This window comes from Stegodyphus dumicola, chromosome 8, assembly GCF_044657685.1.
Source record: "Stegodyphus dumicola isolate Sdum_Otavi_A_Nest chromosome 8, ASM4465768v1".
In the NCBI taxonomy this organism is placed as follows: domain Eukaryota; kingdom Metazoa; phylum Arthropoda; class Arachnida; order Araneae; family Eresidae; genus Stegodyphus; species Stegodyphus dumicola.
Genome location: NC_140775.1, coordinates 37,461,639 through 37,476,702, shown reverse-complemented (window position 1 = coordinate 37,476,702; position 15,064 = coordinate 37,461,639). Strand labels below are relative to the sequence as shown.

The following is a 15,064-nucleotide window of genomic DNA, read 5'->3' as shown; positions in this document are numbered from 1 at the left end:
GCGTTCTCTGTGGTGCCGGGAACACCGGAATTGGAGAGACAATGAATGGGGACGAGTACTCTTTACAGATGAGAGCAGATTCAGTCTGAGTAGCGATTCTCATCGCATACTCATCTGGAGAGAGCGGGGAAGCCGCAATCATCCCTCGAACATCATTGAAAGGGACAGGTATTTAGGTGGCGGTGTTCTCGTTTGGGGAGGCATCATGCTTGGTAGTCGTACAGACCTTCACATCTTCGACGTAGGTTCAGTCAACGGGACCCGTTATTGTAACGAGATTCTTCTTCCATATGTGCGTCTTTTTAGAGGCGCTATGGGTCCGCAGTTCCTTTTCATGGACGACAATGCACCATGTCATCGCACAGTAGCTGCCGAACAGCTCTTAGAGAGTGAGGATATTGAAAGTATGGATTGGCCGGCACGATCTTCGGATCTCAATCCCATCGAGCATGTATGGAATTTTCTAGGCAGACGCTTGGTAGCTCGTACCTTACCACCAGTAAAAATTCCGGAGCTTCGATTGGCGCTGCAAGACGAATGGGCAGCAATGCCTCAACAACTCATTGACACCCTCATTCTCAGCATGGTCAGACGCTGTGAAACCTGCCTAGCAGTCAGGGGAGATCATATCCCCTATTAAAGACCGGATGTTTCTTGCTGGACACCCATCACAGGGATGTTTCGGCCTTCAGTCGCATTGCGCTCCATGCTACTTTTTCAATAAAGCTTCTTTTTATCCCTCTGATTTCTCTTTTAGTAAGTGTTGCTTACATTACTCATGTCCTTACGTATTGGGGATCTTACGGTATTAAATGTGTTGATTTGGAAAGCTTTTGTACAAAGTTATATTGAAAAAACCGTCTCGTCCTTAATTTTTGCACACCAGTGTATATGTATATTGTTCATTATTTAATTTCTTTAAAACTAATGCGAGGCGATAATATTTGCTGGCAACAATTTGAAAAGTGATTCGCTGTTATAGTGAAACAACAGAAAATCCCGTTTCGAAACTAATAGCCCCTTTTAGGTTGAAAACAAAATTATGCGGCATCAATTAACAAAACTACAGAAGTTTAAATTTACAATGTCAGCAGAAGCCTAGTTATCCGGATTAACGGAGACAAAAGCATGTCCGTATAATTGTAAAATCAAACAAATTCGAGTTCTTTTTATTGAGAACTTTTATTCAGTTCTTTCATGGCGTTTCATTGTAAGAGGAATTATTTTTAGCTCTTTCCAAGCAACCTAAAGAATTCAACTTACGTGCATGCAGTACTTCTCGATGACAGTACGATGTGGTGAAGCGAGTTTTCCCAAATTAGATTAGATTTTTTTTTAAACTTCAATGTTTAAATTATTCTTTTAATGTTTTGAACCATTGTATAGAGCAGAAAAAATATTTTAAATAAAACTTTCTTGAAAATTGAAAATTACTTGTTGAATTCTTTTCATATTTTCGAATATCACTCAAATCTGCCAATTATATTTAACGTCTATGATTTTAAAGTTATGGGGTAGTTTTGAGATTTCCACATATTATAAAACAAACACTTTACCCTCTTTTAAAACAAAAATTATAAAAAAAGTATTAATTGGATGATTTTCTACCTTTATTTAAAAATATATTACAGTCTCAAGCATAAAGGGAAAAACTGCCATCTCAGGCAGAAGGCGAGGGAATTCGTTTTTTAGGCCATCGCATCGCTTTGAGACGTATAACTTTTTAAGATTATGATGCTATTATGTCACACGATTCTTATCGCTTTAGTACAGATAGCTTTGCATTTATATTTCAAAAATAAAAAATGTTAAAAAACGGTTTTTACGAATAATAAAAGCCTGTATGCTTAAATAATGAAATGTATCCATTTAGTTATATTTTCAAAAGTATAATCTATTATCTTTTTAAATTTATCAATACCTTTTATTTTTCAGTGTCATTTATTTAATATCTTTTACTAATATTTATTTTTCTTATATTCCTTTAATAATACCTTTTTTGTGATATAAAATTGTAGAGAAATTTTGTAAAGAAAATTATTTAATGCATTGTTATCATTAAATGATCAGTTAATTTTTCTCCTTTTAATACATTAATTATTTTATGAGATTTAGTTAAAAGCTTATTTTTTAAAAAACACTTTTTATGTCATTATACGATGGTTATTTATTGCAATACAATTGGGAGAATTTTATTTTTCTTTGGATGTGGCTTTATTTCGACAAAGGTCGCGTAATTAAAACGAATAAAACGCTGTGGGCCCTCTCTGAAACGACCACACATGGTGCTAATTGAGTTTAGTCTTCTGGGAAGGGGGGGGCTTGGTCGTCTTGCGCATGTACAATACAAATTATAGTTTAATTTCTTAATACTGATCATTTTCAAAAATGCTCGTCTTAGTGAGGTGGTAGCCACTTCACTTCATTTTTATATCTGTTAAATAAAATGTAACACTTAAGTTTAGGCAAAACATCAACCTTATGCTTTGCGTAGATTTTAATCAAACCTTAATCAGTTTCGAGGGTGTTCATGTACAAATCCCTCTCCATCAGCACAAAAAAAAAAAAAAAAAAAAAAAAAAAAAAAAAAAAAAGTTTTTTTTTTTTTTGCTTTTGATGAAGAGACTGTAAGATTTTGTGATGACTATAAATGTCACCATTATTTACTAGCGACACTATGAAATATATAACACTAGTAACACTAATATTGAATACTCATAAATCACTAGATGGAAGCCCAACTAATTCACTGGTGAAAGCTTTCACTAACGAATAATAATTTACTGACACTGATATTTTACTAATGAAATAATAATTTACTAACAGTGATATTTTACTAATGAATAAATATTTACTGGCACTGATATTTTACTAATGAAATAATAATTTACTAACACTGATATTTCAGTTGTAGAGACATTAGGATTTTTTTAGAAGCAGGAAAGATGAAAAATTAGCAACGCCTTCACCGAGAATCGAACCACGGACCTCTGCAATATCGGCTCAGTGTGCTGACCACTGCACCACCAAAGCACGCTAGAAAAGCGGGAGAAATACCTTATATACTCCCCTTATTAAACGGCGACAGGGGTTTTTAGGGACACAGTCCTCAAATCCTGGGTGTGGAGAATCCTCATCCAAATGGAGAATCCTAATCCAAACCCTTTTAGTTCGCGCGCCATTGTAGAGTCATTAGGTTAATTGGAAAAGCCGCAGAGATGAAAAATAAGCAAACGCCTTCGCCGGGAATCGAACCATGGACCTCTGAAATACCGGCCCAGGGTGCATAAACACTACACCACGAAGGCACGCTAGGAAGGGAGTATATAAGGTATTTCCCTTTAAAAAAGGGAAAATACCTTATACTCCCTTTTTTAAAGGGCGACTGGAGTTTTTAGAGGACCCAACCGCCAAATCATCCTGTATGCGGAGAATTATTAATCAATACCCTTTTAGTTCGAGCGCAACTGTAGAGACATTAGGTTTTTTTTTTTTTTGGAAGCAGGAATGGTGAAAAATTAGCAACGCCTTCGCCGGGATCGAACCACGGACCTCTGAAACACCGGCTCAGTGTGCTGACCACTATACCACGAAGCCACGCTAAGAAAGCGAGAGAAATATCTTATGCACTAATGACACAATAAATCAGTTAACACTACTAACACTTATACGAAGCATTAATATTATACAGAATTTGAACACAAATAGTTCACTGCTGAAGGACTTTCGAGGATAACTAGAATTTTTTGATAATATTTCAGTGATGGTACTTTAAGTTGTATAACGTAAATATCGCTGGTGATGAAGGATAAAAAAATTCAAGATGAAGAATTCTCTAAACAAGGGGGCAAATGGAAATTTATAATTGAGAGAGCAGAAGAAGAAGGAGATTCTGAAAGTGTATGGCTCAGTCTCTGACAACTTTTGGATAGAATTAGATTTATGGATCCAGATGATGAAGGATAATAAAATTCAAAACAAGGGGTCAAATTGAAATTTATAAGTGAGAGGGCAGCTTGTGAGAAGGATTCTGAGAGCGTATAGCTTAGTCTCTGAAAACTATTGAACAGAATTAGGTTTATGGATCCAGGTGATGAAGGATAATAAAATTCTAGACGAATTTTCTAAACAAGGAGTTAAATGGAAATTTATAAGCAGCTGATGAGAAGTATTCTGAGAGCGCATAGCTAAGTCTCTGAAACCTGTTGAAGAACATCCTAGGCAAATCCTACTTGACATTCAGGGAATTAGAGAGAGTCGTAATATAGAAGTGGAAACTATATTGTGTTCTAGATCTTTGACGTTTGTATACTCGGATTAAGGGGAACCAAAATGTTTTACTCCATCGCAGGTTTTAATAGGAAGACGGTTACTGGCACTGGTACAAGAATGTTCTAAATCGACTTTAACAAAAGGACAGTCTTAGACATCGATTTAGACATCAACAAATATTTGCAGTGGGAATATTGGACACATTATTTGATGAACTTATAATCTGTTCCTGATTCCATATTTGCAAAAGACGACATTTATTTTAAAGAAGGAACTGTTGTATTAGTACTTGAAAATAAGATGCCAGAGTTCATGTGAAAAATGGGTATCATAGCGGAAAGTTTTCCGGGACGAAAAGACTAAAGCTGTACTGCTTGTATCCTTAATGGAAATATGATTAAAAGACTATCAGCTACTGTATCCAGTGGAACGAGAATGCACTAAGGACTATTTCAGCAGTTTTCCATCCAGGGCGGAGGATGGTTCAAGACGTCGTCTGTGACGTCATTAGGATAGAGTGATATGTTGGAACTATGAACTCACAGGACACATAGTTCGAGATCGCGATAGGAACGTTGAGACTTGAATCCTGCATCGTACTTGATTATTTAAAGATTTCACCGAGACGTTCTTAATATCGCATATATACAATGCAACAGCTAACATTAATGTATGCTCCATTCATTAAAATGTGTTTTGTGTGAGAGATGCATTGATTATTTGGAATAATGTTCCTTGAAGAATTTAGATTAAAGATGAAGATCGCCTAGAGCAAAGCACAGAACGTCGCAAAGAACTCATAGGAAATTAGGTAGGCAAATTTTATGTTTCTTTGCCTCTGATTTAATTTTGAAATATCACATATAACTCAAGCAATAGAAAGAACAAAACGTCTGTATAACGTAAGCAATTACTCTTCTATACATATCTGAGTAAATTGTACCTTATGCGTTTTGGTATTTTCCAGTTTTATGCTTTAAACTAAATTAATTATTTATCCTATACAAGCTAAAAAACATTCCAGTTTCTTAATGAAAGTTGTCTCCAATTTATTTCGAGCACGTGAAAATTCAATTTTCTTTTAATTATTATAATTCCAATCATGTAATTCTTTCCCTTTTTGAAAATGGCAAATTTTAAGAAGCGAAAGACTATGGAGTTTTTTGTTCATTTTAGTAAGGTAGTGACTTACGTGAAGCGAATTAAGAAGCAGCAATAGATTATTATTTAATTACAAGTGTCTTTTCATTATTCTGTTGGATAGTCATCTAGGTATTAAACAGCGTAAATGTGCTTTACACAGTCCACTATAAGGAGAAGAAAAGGTGGTACGAAATCGACGTTGCTGAATGACATGAATGCGCAAAGACTGCATAATACTGATTTAATAGGATTAAAAAATATTTATTTTTAGGTTCATAAAGATACAGTGTTAATTTATCTAAAGTAATTTAACAACTTCTTAAAAATAAGTTTTAAATATTTTACTTTGTTTGCATGATTGAAATGAAATAAAAAAATAAAACGCATAAAAGAACTTATAGCAAGCATGACTTTAAATAGCTTTTAAAGAAAAGCAGTCAGTCCATAGAATTGGATTGCCGTCAGTCCATACAATTGGAATTGGAAGATTCGGCTTCTGCCATGAGGCCTCTTTCTACGTGAACCACACACAAGTTATGCAATGCCTGGACATTGTTCGGTTCTTGTAGAAGGATGCTCTTGTAACACTGGAATAAAAGGAATAAGATTAATTAAAATAATTAAGATTAATAATGGTGGCAACGATTTGAAAAGTGATACAGCCTTTTAAAGTTTTCAGCTCAAAATCGCAAAATGAAAACAATAGTCTTTCAGGGAAAAAGCCCCTTTGGACTAAAAAACAATTGTTAGGATCTCCACTGAGATGAAAGAAAGAGATTATTGAGAAGTATGAAGATGATATGCGTGTCCCAGGCTTAGCTATGCGATAGTGTATACTGCGACTGGGAAAAACAAAAATGCTATTAAATCGGCTAACTTTGCGAATGAACTGATACCCATTACCAGCAGATAAAGATTAGAGACTTAGAGCATGTTGCAAAATCACTTGTGATCTATCTCAACAGCAGAAAAATATTTATTTATGGTACAATGTGCAGTGCTTCGCTTATGCACGCTTAGTTAAAAAGAAAAAAAAAAGACGTTCTGTATTTATATATCTTCCATCTGTGTACTCGGCCGGTTGACGAAATTCAACTTCGTTTCTCATGTATCGAAATCCCGATTTAGGACATATATTAGATTTATATATAGCTTTGTTCTAACATTTGTACTTATCATAAAATCAGAATAAAATTTCATAAAATCAGATTTTTCTGAAATGGCATCACAATTTTTTTTCATACTTCGATTCTACAATTCAAACTATACTAAAATTTCCTTTTTAATTTTATTTAAAGTTTATTTAACTATAAATTTAATTAAATTTCAAAATTTAATCAATAATTCGAAAAATTATCTTGGCACATTTTTTTCCCTTCTGCACAAAATAATTCACTTGGTGAACTTCTCAGTTTATAGCAATCTATTTGAATTTTCCTTTCATTTACACTACAGAAAAATATCGCTTTATCATTCACATGTATTTTTTACCTCATATCATATTTTTTAGCCACAGTTGTTATTTTTAAACATTTTTTTTTTTTTGTCTTTGTTCTATTCGATTCTTTTCCGAAGTGCTCCGCATTCAGAAAGCATAACTGTTCGAAACTTTAAAACCTACTCTTTCCGAATGGTCAGTGAACTCTGTGAAAATGCTTGAAGACTATGAAATATGACTATGAAATATGAAATATGACACTGGTTGATGATTTTGAATAATCTCGTGAAATACTTTTACGCTTAGATTGTAATAAACTCATATTACATGGATAGATTTTATTTCTAAGCGTCTGGTTAATTATGCAAATTGCAGCCAGAGTTGCAGGTTAATATTGTTGCAGAATGTGATTTTGAAGGATGTTTGATTCTACTGATTTTGTTGATATAGCAACTTTTATCAGTGAGTCTCGTTTAAAATTACCTTCACTGTATGACAGGCTAAATGACAAATTTACTGTAAGAGAATAGCTCAGAAACACACAAAACTTATAGCTTTGAGCTTTATTAGAACATATAACTTGTACACAATTATCGATATATTATCGAGTATAGATATTCTTACAAACATAACAAACAGCTTTAAAAATGTTTCCAATATGAAGTAACCAGAACAGTTTTCAGGCTCTTAAAGATTTTTTCAATTTAAAAGCAAAAATCAGCAGTAAACGTAGAGAGCGATTTAGAAAACACATATGAATGTTTTGAATGTTCTAAGAATTATTAATAATTCTTTTCCCAAAGAAAATGAATAAACAAAACCGGCCATGTATAGCTGAACCAAGGAATCTATAAGCACATAAAAATCAGTTCTGGGAATTATTCTTGACTGTATCCAAAATTTTGCATTCATATGAATGTAAGCTGCTGTAAAATATGAATAGAATTTTCTGTAGGTAGCTTAACAATAATGAAATTCATGGAAAAAAAGACCAATTCCATTGTTGATAAAATAAAGGAAGTATAATTATCAGATAGAATGATAATGCTGTTTAACGATAGCCACTAAATGGGACTAAACTGGTGTTTCTTTTACATCGGCAGAACATTACTCAAGAAATCACATTCATAATTCTTTGCAAAGTTCATCTACATCTGTTTAATGACATCCATTGACTTGCTTGTAATTCATATGTCTTTCAAAGCACAAATTGCGGGATTTCAGACATAAGGTACACAGAAGATATTTAGGTATTCTACGTCGGCAAATTCACGATTACCTCATCACCTTCCTTAGAGTCAATGTCCTGGCTTTTCGACTTAGAGTAGGGACTGCGGACGATGGTTTTTCGCTTTAGAATTTGTAGCCTCCTCGATCGAACGATCTCGAGGTGTTGTGTGACGTAATACTCGTTCGGTGCCAGTGCAGACGCCTTCTCCAGGCAAGATTCGGCTTCTGCCATGAGGCCTCTTTCTACGTGAACCACACACAAGTTATGCAATGCCTGGACATTGTTCGGTTCTTGTACAAGGATGCTTTTGTAACACTGGAAGAAAAGGAATAAGATTAATTAAAATAATACACCGAAAAACTAATATTGAAGATACAAATGCAACAAGAAACAAATTTGCAGATCTGGAAACCCATATAGAAACTTCTTAAGCTGCAGAAGAGAAAATGACAAAGGAGAAGCATGTGCTAATGCAGTAACAAGAGATAAAAATTTTCGTTCCAGCTAAGAAAAGAAAGAAAACTATTGGCGCCATCTATCGACAAAACAATTAAAATAACTAAGAAATAAATTCTTTAAAATCTGAAGATAAGGACGGATTAGAAGTAGGATAATTAACTGGAACTGAAAATTTTTTCACAATTGTGAAACACGCTAGGAAACCTCATTCACAAGCGAAAGATATTTTTGAAATAATTTCGACTGCAGAGTAATCGAAAATGTGATCTTTTCAGAAAAATATTTCAGTTTTAATTAATTCTCCTGATTCTAATCCTTCTTTAATAAATTATTTCGCAGTTGTTTTCATTTTTACCAACAGATGGCGGCAGAAGCTTTGGTCCGCTTCTTAGCTGGAATTTTCCCGAATTTTTTTCTATTATTGCATGAGCACATACTTCTCGTTCATTATTTCACTCCTGAAGCTACAAAAGAAGATTGCATTTAACCTTCAAAATTAGTCCTCAAAAGTTATGCAATTTATCCTTAACATTAGGAACAGAATTATATATAAATATATAATAGGCACATGAAAGGAAAGTTTAAGCTCCCTTGTTCTAAAATCATAATTAATATTTTAACTAAACAGTGCCTTTTTAATTGCAAAATTTCATAGACTCCTCTCTGATTTAAAACAAGACGATAGTTTACATTGGCGATCGAACGTTGAGTGAAAGCCCGCAGCCACAGCAAATTATATCGCCTTAATTTTAATATTTTTCATGACTCACAGGCTTTACATTGCTTTATTTACCTATTTTTTAAAAATTTCCGATAAACAAAATGCCTTTGGAAACTTGTCCTTAGGCGGTAAGATACAAATAAAATACAGTGTATAAACATACAAATAGAATTTAATAGCCGAACTAGAACTGAGGCATCAAAAGTCTAAATTAAGAAGAATATATGTTAAAAATAATATGAAGGAAAAACGACCCTAAGCTTCTCCATAACATTTAAAAGCAGAATTTTCTTTCGGAGAAGAACAAAGAAGGAAGTGATCATCATCTGTGATGACAGAAGAATTGCAGAGATGCCACGCAACAAATCTGGTAAATCGTTAAAATCCGTGCTTCAAAGTTTGTTTTAATGCAATTATAGAGATTAAAAATAAAAGAAAGTTCTATTTTTGTTATCCATGATTTTACAAACTGTTTTAAAAGTTTACTGGAAAGATAAATCATCCACTACGTCATTTCAAGCATCTCATCCATTATAGAAAGATTCTCTGTTAGAAATCATATAAGAATATGAGTAATGATAGGCGTTCTTGAACTTTAAATCGTGAGGCTTGTTTATCTTGATAGGTTATGCATTTTAAGGCAGCTGATGAATCTAAAAAACAACAGCAGTTAAGAAATATAGAAGTTAAGACACAATAATTAAGACACAATAACACGCCGAATAAATACTAATTCAGAAGTCAAACAACAAAAATCAGCGTTAATTTGCAAAATTTTCACAGGACTAGTTTCGATGGTTTTACCGAACCAACATCTTCAGCTGCAAAACCGCAAAAATATAGAAGTGCCATGTTTCAGATATGACAGATAATGGCAGAATGGATTCAACCTCATCATCAAAGGCTGTACTTTGAAAATCAAGAAGTAAATAATGTAAGAAAAGAGAGCTGAAAATACCAGTATTGTCTTTACCCTCTATGCTAAGCTTAAAACCACCTGTGTAAAGATACAGCCATCCATTATAAAGATAACGATCTACAGTTGCACTAAGCTGAATTCTTTACTTAAAGACCTTGATTTTCCTTGATTTTTTGAATCGCAAAGGATTAGATTGGTTGGTTTGATTACGGCAAAGTTCTTGACGGGTCTCTGCCTAAGGGAACAGTTGCCTTCGTGGAGGACTTTCTAAGGGAAACTATCTATTGTACACTTTACACATGGAGAAAAACACGAAAACGCCTATGCAGCTAGAGTGTTCGCCGATCTACTAGTGTTCAGAGGCTTTACCGCTCGACCGCTGGTGGACCCCAAAGATTTAGGATGTAGTTAATTTTTAACTTCATGGTTTTTGCACAGACGTAGCCTGTCTTTCTTCATTTGAATATCTGTTTTTTATTATCAAAACTTGTATTGGATACATTGCTTACGTTCATTTTATATACCTATGTATTTTACATATATACTTATATTATTGCAATTCCGAGCGCCTCGAGAGAAAGCATTAAATAATTAAATCTGACGTTGGAAAAAAAGTTTCGTTAATTTAATTTATAAAGAAAAATTACCATTTTTGCTTCCCTGGATTACAATTTTTTTGCTCAAATTTGCCACAATTGTTTACTCAAATCCACCTAAAGGTACTACTCGATGAGTAGTACCTTTAGGTGAGGAAGGGGAGAAGCATCGCGAATCGGGTTCCTAGCTGAGATCTGAGAACTTTCTGGGCAGGCGTTACTTCCAGTGCTTTTTCTCCTGAGTTTAAGTAATTCATAAGGTCTGCTGCAATTGGATTGTGCTCAGGCCGGCAGAATTTTATGCCAGAATACTGTTTTGAGTTTTTAAAAGAGTACTCGTTCATCGAATTCATTTCTCCTCCGTGGACAAAGTTAAGCCAAAAACGCAAACCTCCCTAGCTCTGTAACCAAAACACATTACTCATTGGAGATTTATTTTTAAGAATTGCGTTTAAATTTTTAATAGTGACAACACATTTAATATTCACAGCAATTTGCCAATGAATTTCTCGACTTAGGGCAATACCGATGCCAAGACAAACATCCACATAATAATCAATCCACAACATCCTTTATATGGGCTTTCAGATGCTGAAAATTATTGACCTGAATCTAGTATCTAGTCATAAATCTACAACAAAAAATTCGTTAAATTAAAAACGTATGCTTCTAGAGAAATTTGAAAGCCTTACGATATATTCGTAATTCCACAAACCAGTCCTTTTCTACTTCGGTTACGGAGGTGTGTGCTATGTTGCATTCTATCAACTGTAGCACATTTAAATTTGGCTAGTAAAACAGGTTCATCGCCTGCTACATTAAGGTAATTACTGAGATTGTTTGAAGTCACTAACATTGCTTGAGGCTTGAGCGAGAACATTTGGGGCCCTTGCATAGTCAAGCTTGAAAACATTTCCTCTCCGATGAAGCAAACCGAAATTAATATTAAATATTTTTGATTTTAATGCTATAATTTTATATACTTTCCATCTGGACATGGCGTGCATTAAAAAACTTGTTGCTAAATTGCGGTTATTTTAATAGTTGTGAATTAAAGATAGAATATCTGTTGAATTTACATTTTAACCTGAAGATGTTCGCTTAGCAAAGATTTTTGCTAATTTATACAGAATAATAAAAATATGATTATTTATTAAACAGACTGAAGTAATAGTGTAGATTTTTCAAATCAAACGAATATCCCAGAGGGGCTAGAAAGGGAAACACATACTTTTTTTGGCTGCTGAAGATGAGAAATAATATTATAATAAAATAATAAAAAAATGTGAAATTATTCATCATGCTTTGTTTAACATAACGAAGAATGCACGAAGATGTTTATTAGCATAATTTTTGTATCAGATAGATGAACGGTTATTCAAAACTGGGAAAAAAATTATGGACGGTTTGATTTTTATGAGAAATAAACAGAAACGATTTTTTATGTGTTCAAATATAAAAATTAAAAGCTTTGAATATTTCTTCTTAATAAGTCACAGCACACAACATTTTGAAAAATATCTCAAGAAACAAAATAAAAAATTGAAAAAGTACAATATTCAGCAATACATTAATACTAATCTTTATGATTCCACACGTCAAAATGGATGAAATGATATCATAACAGCACTTTTATTGTTCATTTCATATAAACGTGTATAATTAGCATACGTTTGAGGAAAATATCGAGTTTAATCGAGTACACATGTTAGAGATAAAGACGAGAGCAAACTGTTAAAGAACGTTATTTGTTTTCCTGTGCAAATAACTTGACTTCGAATGCATCTTGATTAACGTACACAGACACGTAACATAAGACATACATAAGACAACTCAAATAATCTAATGATATTACTTTAAATAACGAAAAAACGTCCTAACAAACCAAATCATGCCGAGCTTATTTGAAGAACACACATCAGAGAACCGAAGTTGTAATCAAGAAGCCAGATGAAGAAAAGACAATTAAATTAATGAGAGCATACTTCGGGAGCTCTTACTTTATGTTGGGCTATACTTAAGACGTTAATGGAGATTGACGCCTTTGCTTAAGATGGGGTGAATTATCGGATTATCTAGGCGCTGGTGTGTGGTAGGGGGAAAGGAAAAGTACCCACCTCTTGTGCGGCATCCAGGTCTTTCACAGCATTGATGTAGATGTCGCCGAGGAGGATCAGGCCTTTCACGTGGTCTGGATGGTGCTGGAAGGAAGAAATGACAAACCCATCACTCTTCGTTAATCACTCACTTCGCACAGATAGATTATGGATTGGAAAAGAGGTTTTAAAGCATTTAAGAGGCAACGTTCATAGCAAAGTGGACAGATTTTCCCACTTTGCTAGCAGTAAAGTGGATAGAGCAATCATTTAAATCTTCCGCAATGAAAACTATCTCATGTATAAAATAATACGGAATTAATATTAGCGGCCATTGAAAAAAGGCTAGGCTTTTAAATTACAGCGATTTCAGATAAAATAAGTAATATAATTGCTTACTTTATCTAAAATCATTGCATTCGAAGTAAATAATTATAGCACTGTCCCATATGTGCTGTAGTGGTGTAAGTGTTTTGTTTAGCTCTCTGGGAGATGCGGGTTTATGAATAACAGCATTTATTAGCTAAATTTGTGTAATTACTTTCTATTTTCATAGGGTTACATTAATTAAGATGACATTTACATTGTTAAAGAAAGGAAGAAAGCAAAATGTCTTAAATTATAAGCTAATATATATCAAGTGATAAAAATCTCATGACCTGATAAAGCCAGTCAGCAAGAGAAAAACCATGTCGTACAAAACATCATGGGAGAAATAAAAGTAAAAAAAAAGCATAGAAGTTCTAAAACTGGGAAACTTCTAATAGAAAATAAAGTGGGGTAAAAAATTCGCAATAATAATAATAATAATAATAAAAACATTTAGGTACCATGGTAAAAATTAAAGCACTTACAAATCGTCGCATGAAGATAACATGTACACATGCGTTTTCTGGATAAATAAATTCTAACTGAATTTTCGGGTAGTAATTTTTGAGCACAAGAAGATATTAGCAACATCTAAGATTGAAGATATTCTACCCCTATATTCAAATTTTTTATATGAACTAATAAAAACTTTTTATATAAACTTAAAAAACAAGAAAAAATCTGGAAATGAGTAAAAATTAGTCATTATGCGATCACTCGTAGATGATTTAATTTTTTCACCATGAAACTGGAAATTTTTTCACGGCTTTATTTTCTATCAGGATGTTTTCATTTACTTAATTTCTTTTACGATGTTTTATACCATGACATTTTCCTTTTGCGTTGTTTCATACGCGATGTTTTTGTCCGCAGTGTTTTCATTTGTAACCGAAATTTTCGATTTCGTGCTCGAAGAAAAAATAAAATAAACTCTAATAATATCTACAGTGGTGAATGAAAACTTGTCACCAGCTGGATATGGTTGACTGGTTTCGTGCGTCTCCCTAGTCACCCTTTTATACATTCCAATAATGTCTTCGAGAACGTGAATTTAAAACTCTCATTTTAAGCTTCAGAAAAATAAATGAAAATAATTTTTGAAGTTTAAAAAATAAGTCTGCATTTTTTTAAATCACGGCAGGAATTAAAAAACTCTGACTTATTTATTGTGGCTAGTAATAAATGATTTTTCATTCTGTTATGCATATGTCATCAAGAGTGACATTTCTTTTAAATTAGGCTAGTAAAATACGACTATGGGGAAGATGAACATATTAGAAAGGGATAATTCCTTTCTTACATTGATAAGTAATTGTTGCTTTTCTAGTGTGTGCTTTCAAGATTAAGGGCATAGTCATCTAGCAAGTGGTAGATTAATAATATTTCAAATTACGTTTCTTTCTGTGAAAATGTTTTTAAAAGTTGAGGGGGGTTAGTTAATCAGCTGATAGCATTATGTTCCATTTTAGTAATTAAATTTTTTATCTCGTTGGTTGGTTGGTGTCGTGCTCTTTGAGAAGTTAAATGGATCCATGCGTGGAAATCACTGCAAATTTTTTATCTATTTTTGCTTAAAAATTAAAACAATGGAAGGCAAAATGAGTATTAATAATTCAGAGAGACATATGTTTCATATTTTAGTGAGATATATAATTCATAATTAGGGATTGTATTACATATATTACAAATGAAATATCTATGCACCGTATCCACAAAAGTCCTTACACGGCCTTTATACGGGTATACATAACCGTTGGTAGCAGACATATATTTTCATTACAAAAATGTTTTAAATGACGCAGCGATTTATGTTTTTGCAT

At 33.3% G+C, this 15,064-nt stretch overlaps 1 protein-coding gene across 2 annotated transcripts in view; it reads right to left on the bottom strand.

Annotated features, from left to right (window-relative positions):
• Positions 1 to 7,401: 7,401 nt before the first annotated feature.
• The window catches only part of LOC118198726 (protein O-mannosyl-transferase Tmtc3-like), a 268,461-nt gene continuing 260,798 nt past the window's right edge, over positions 7,402 to 15,064 (bottom strand). For both annotated transcript variants that reach the window (XM_085821740.1, XM_085821741.1), the window contains exons 20-21: positions 12,897 to 12,980; positions 7,402 to 8,399 (exon numbers count right to left, since the gene is read on the bottom strand). In XM_085821740.1, coding sequence (XP_085677866.1) covers positions 8,109 to 8,399; positions 12,897 to 12,980 — 375 coding nt within the window. In that variant the 3' untranslated portion in view covers positions 7,402 to 8,108. The remainder of the gene's footprint in view (positions 8,400 to 12,896; positions 12,981 to 15,064) is intronic.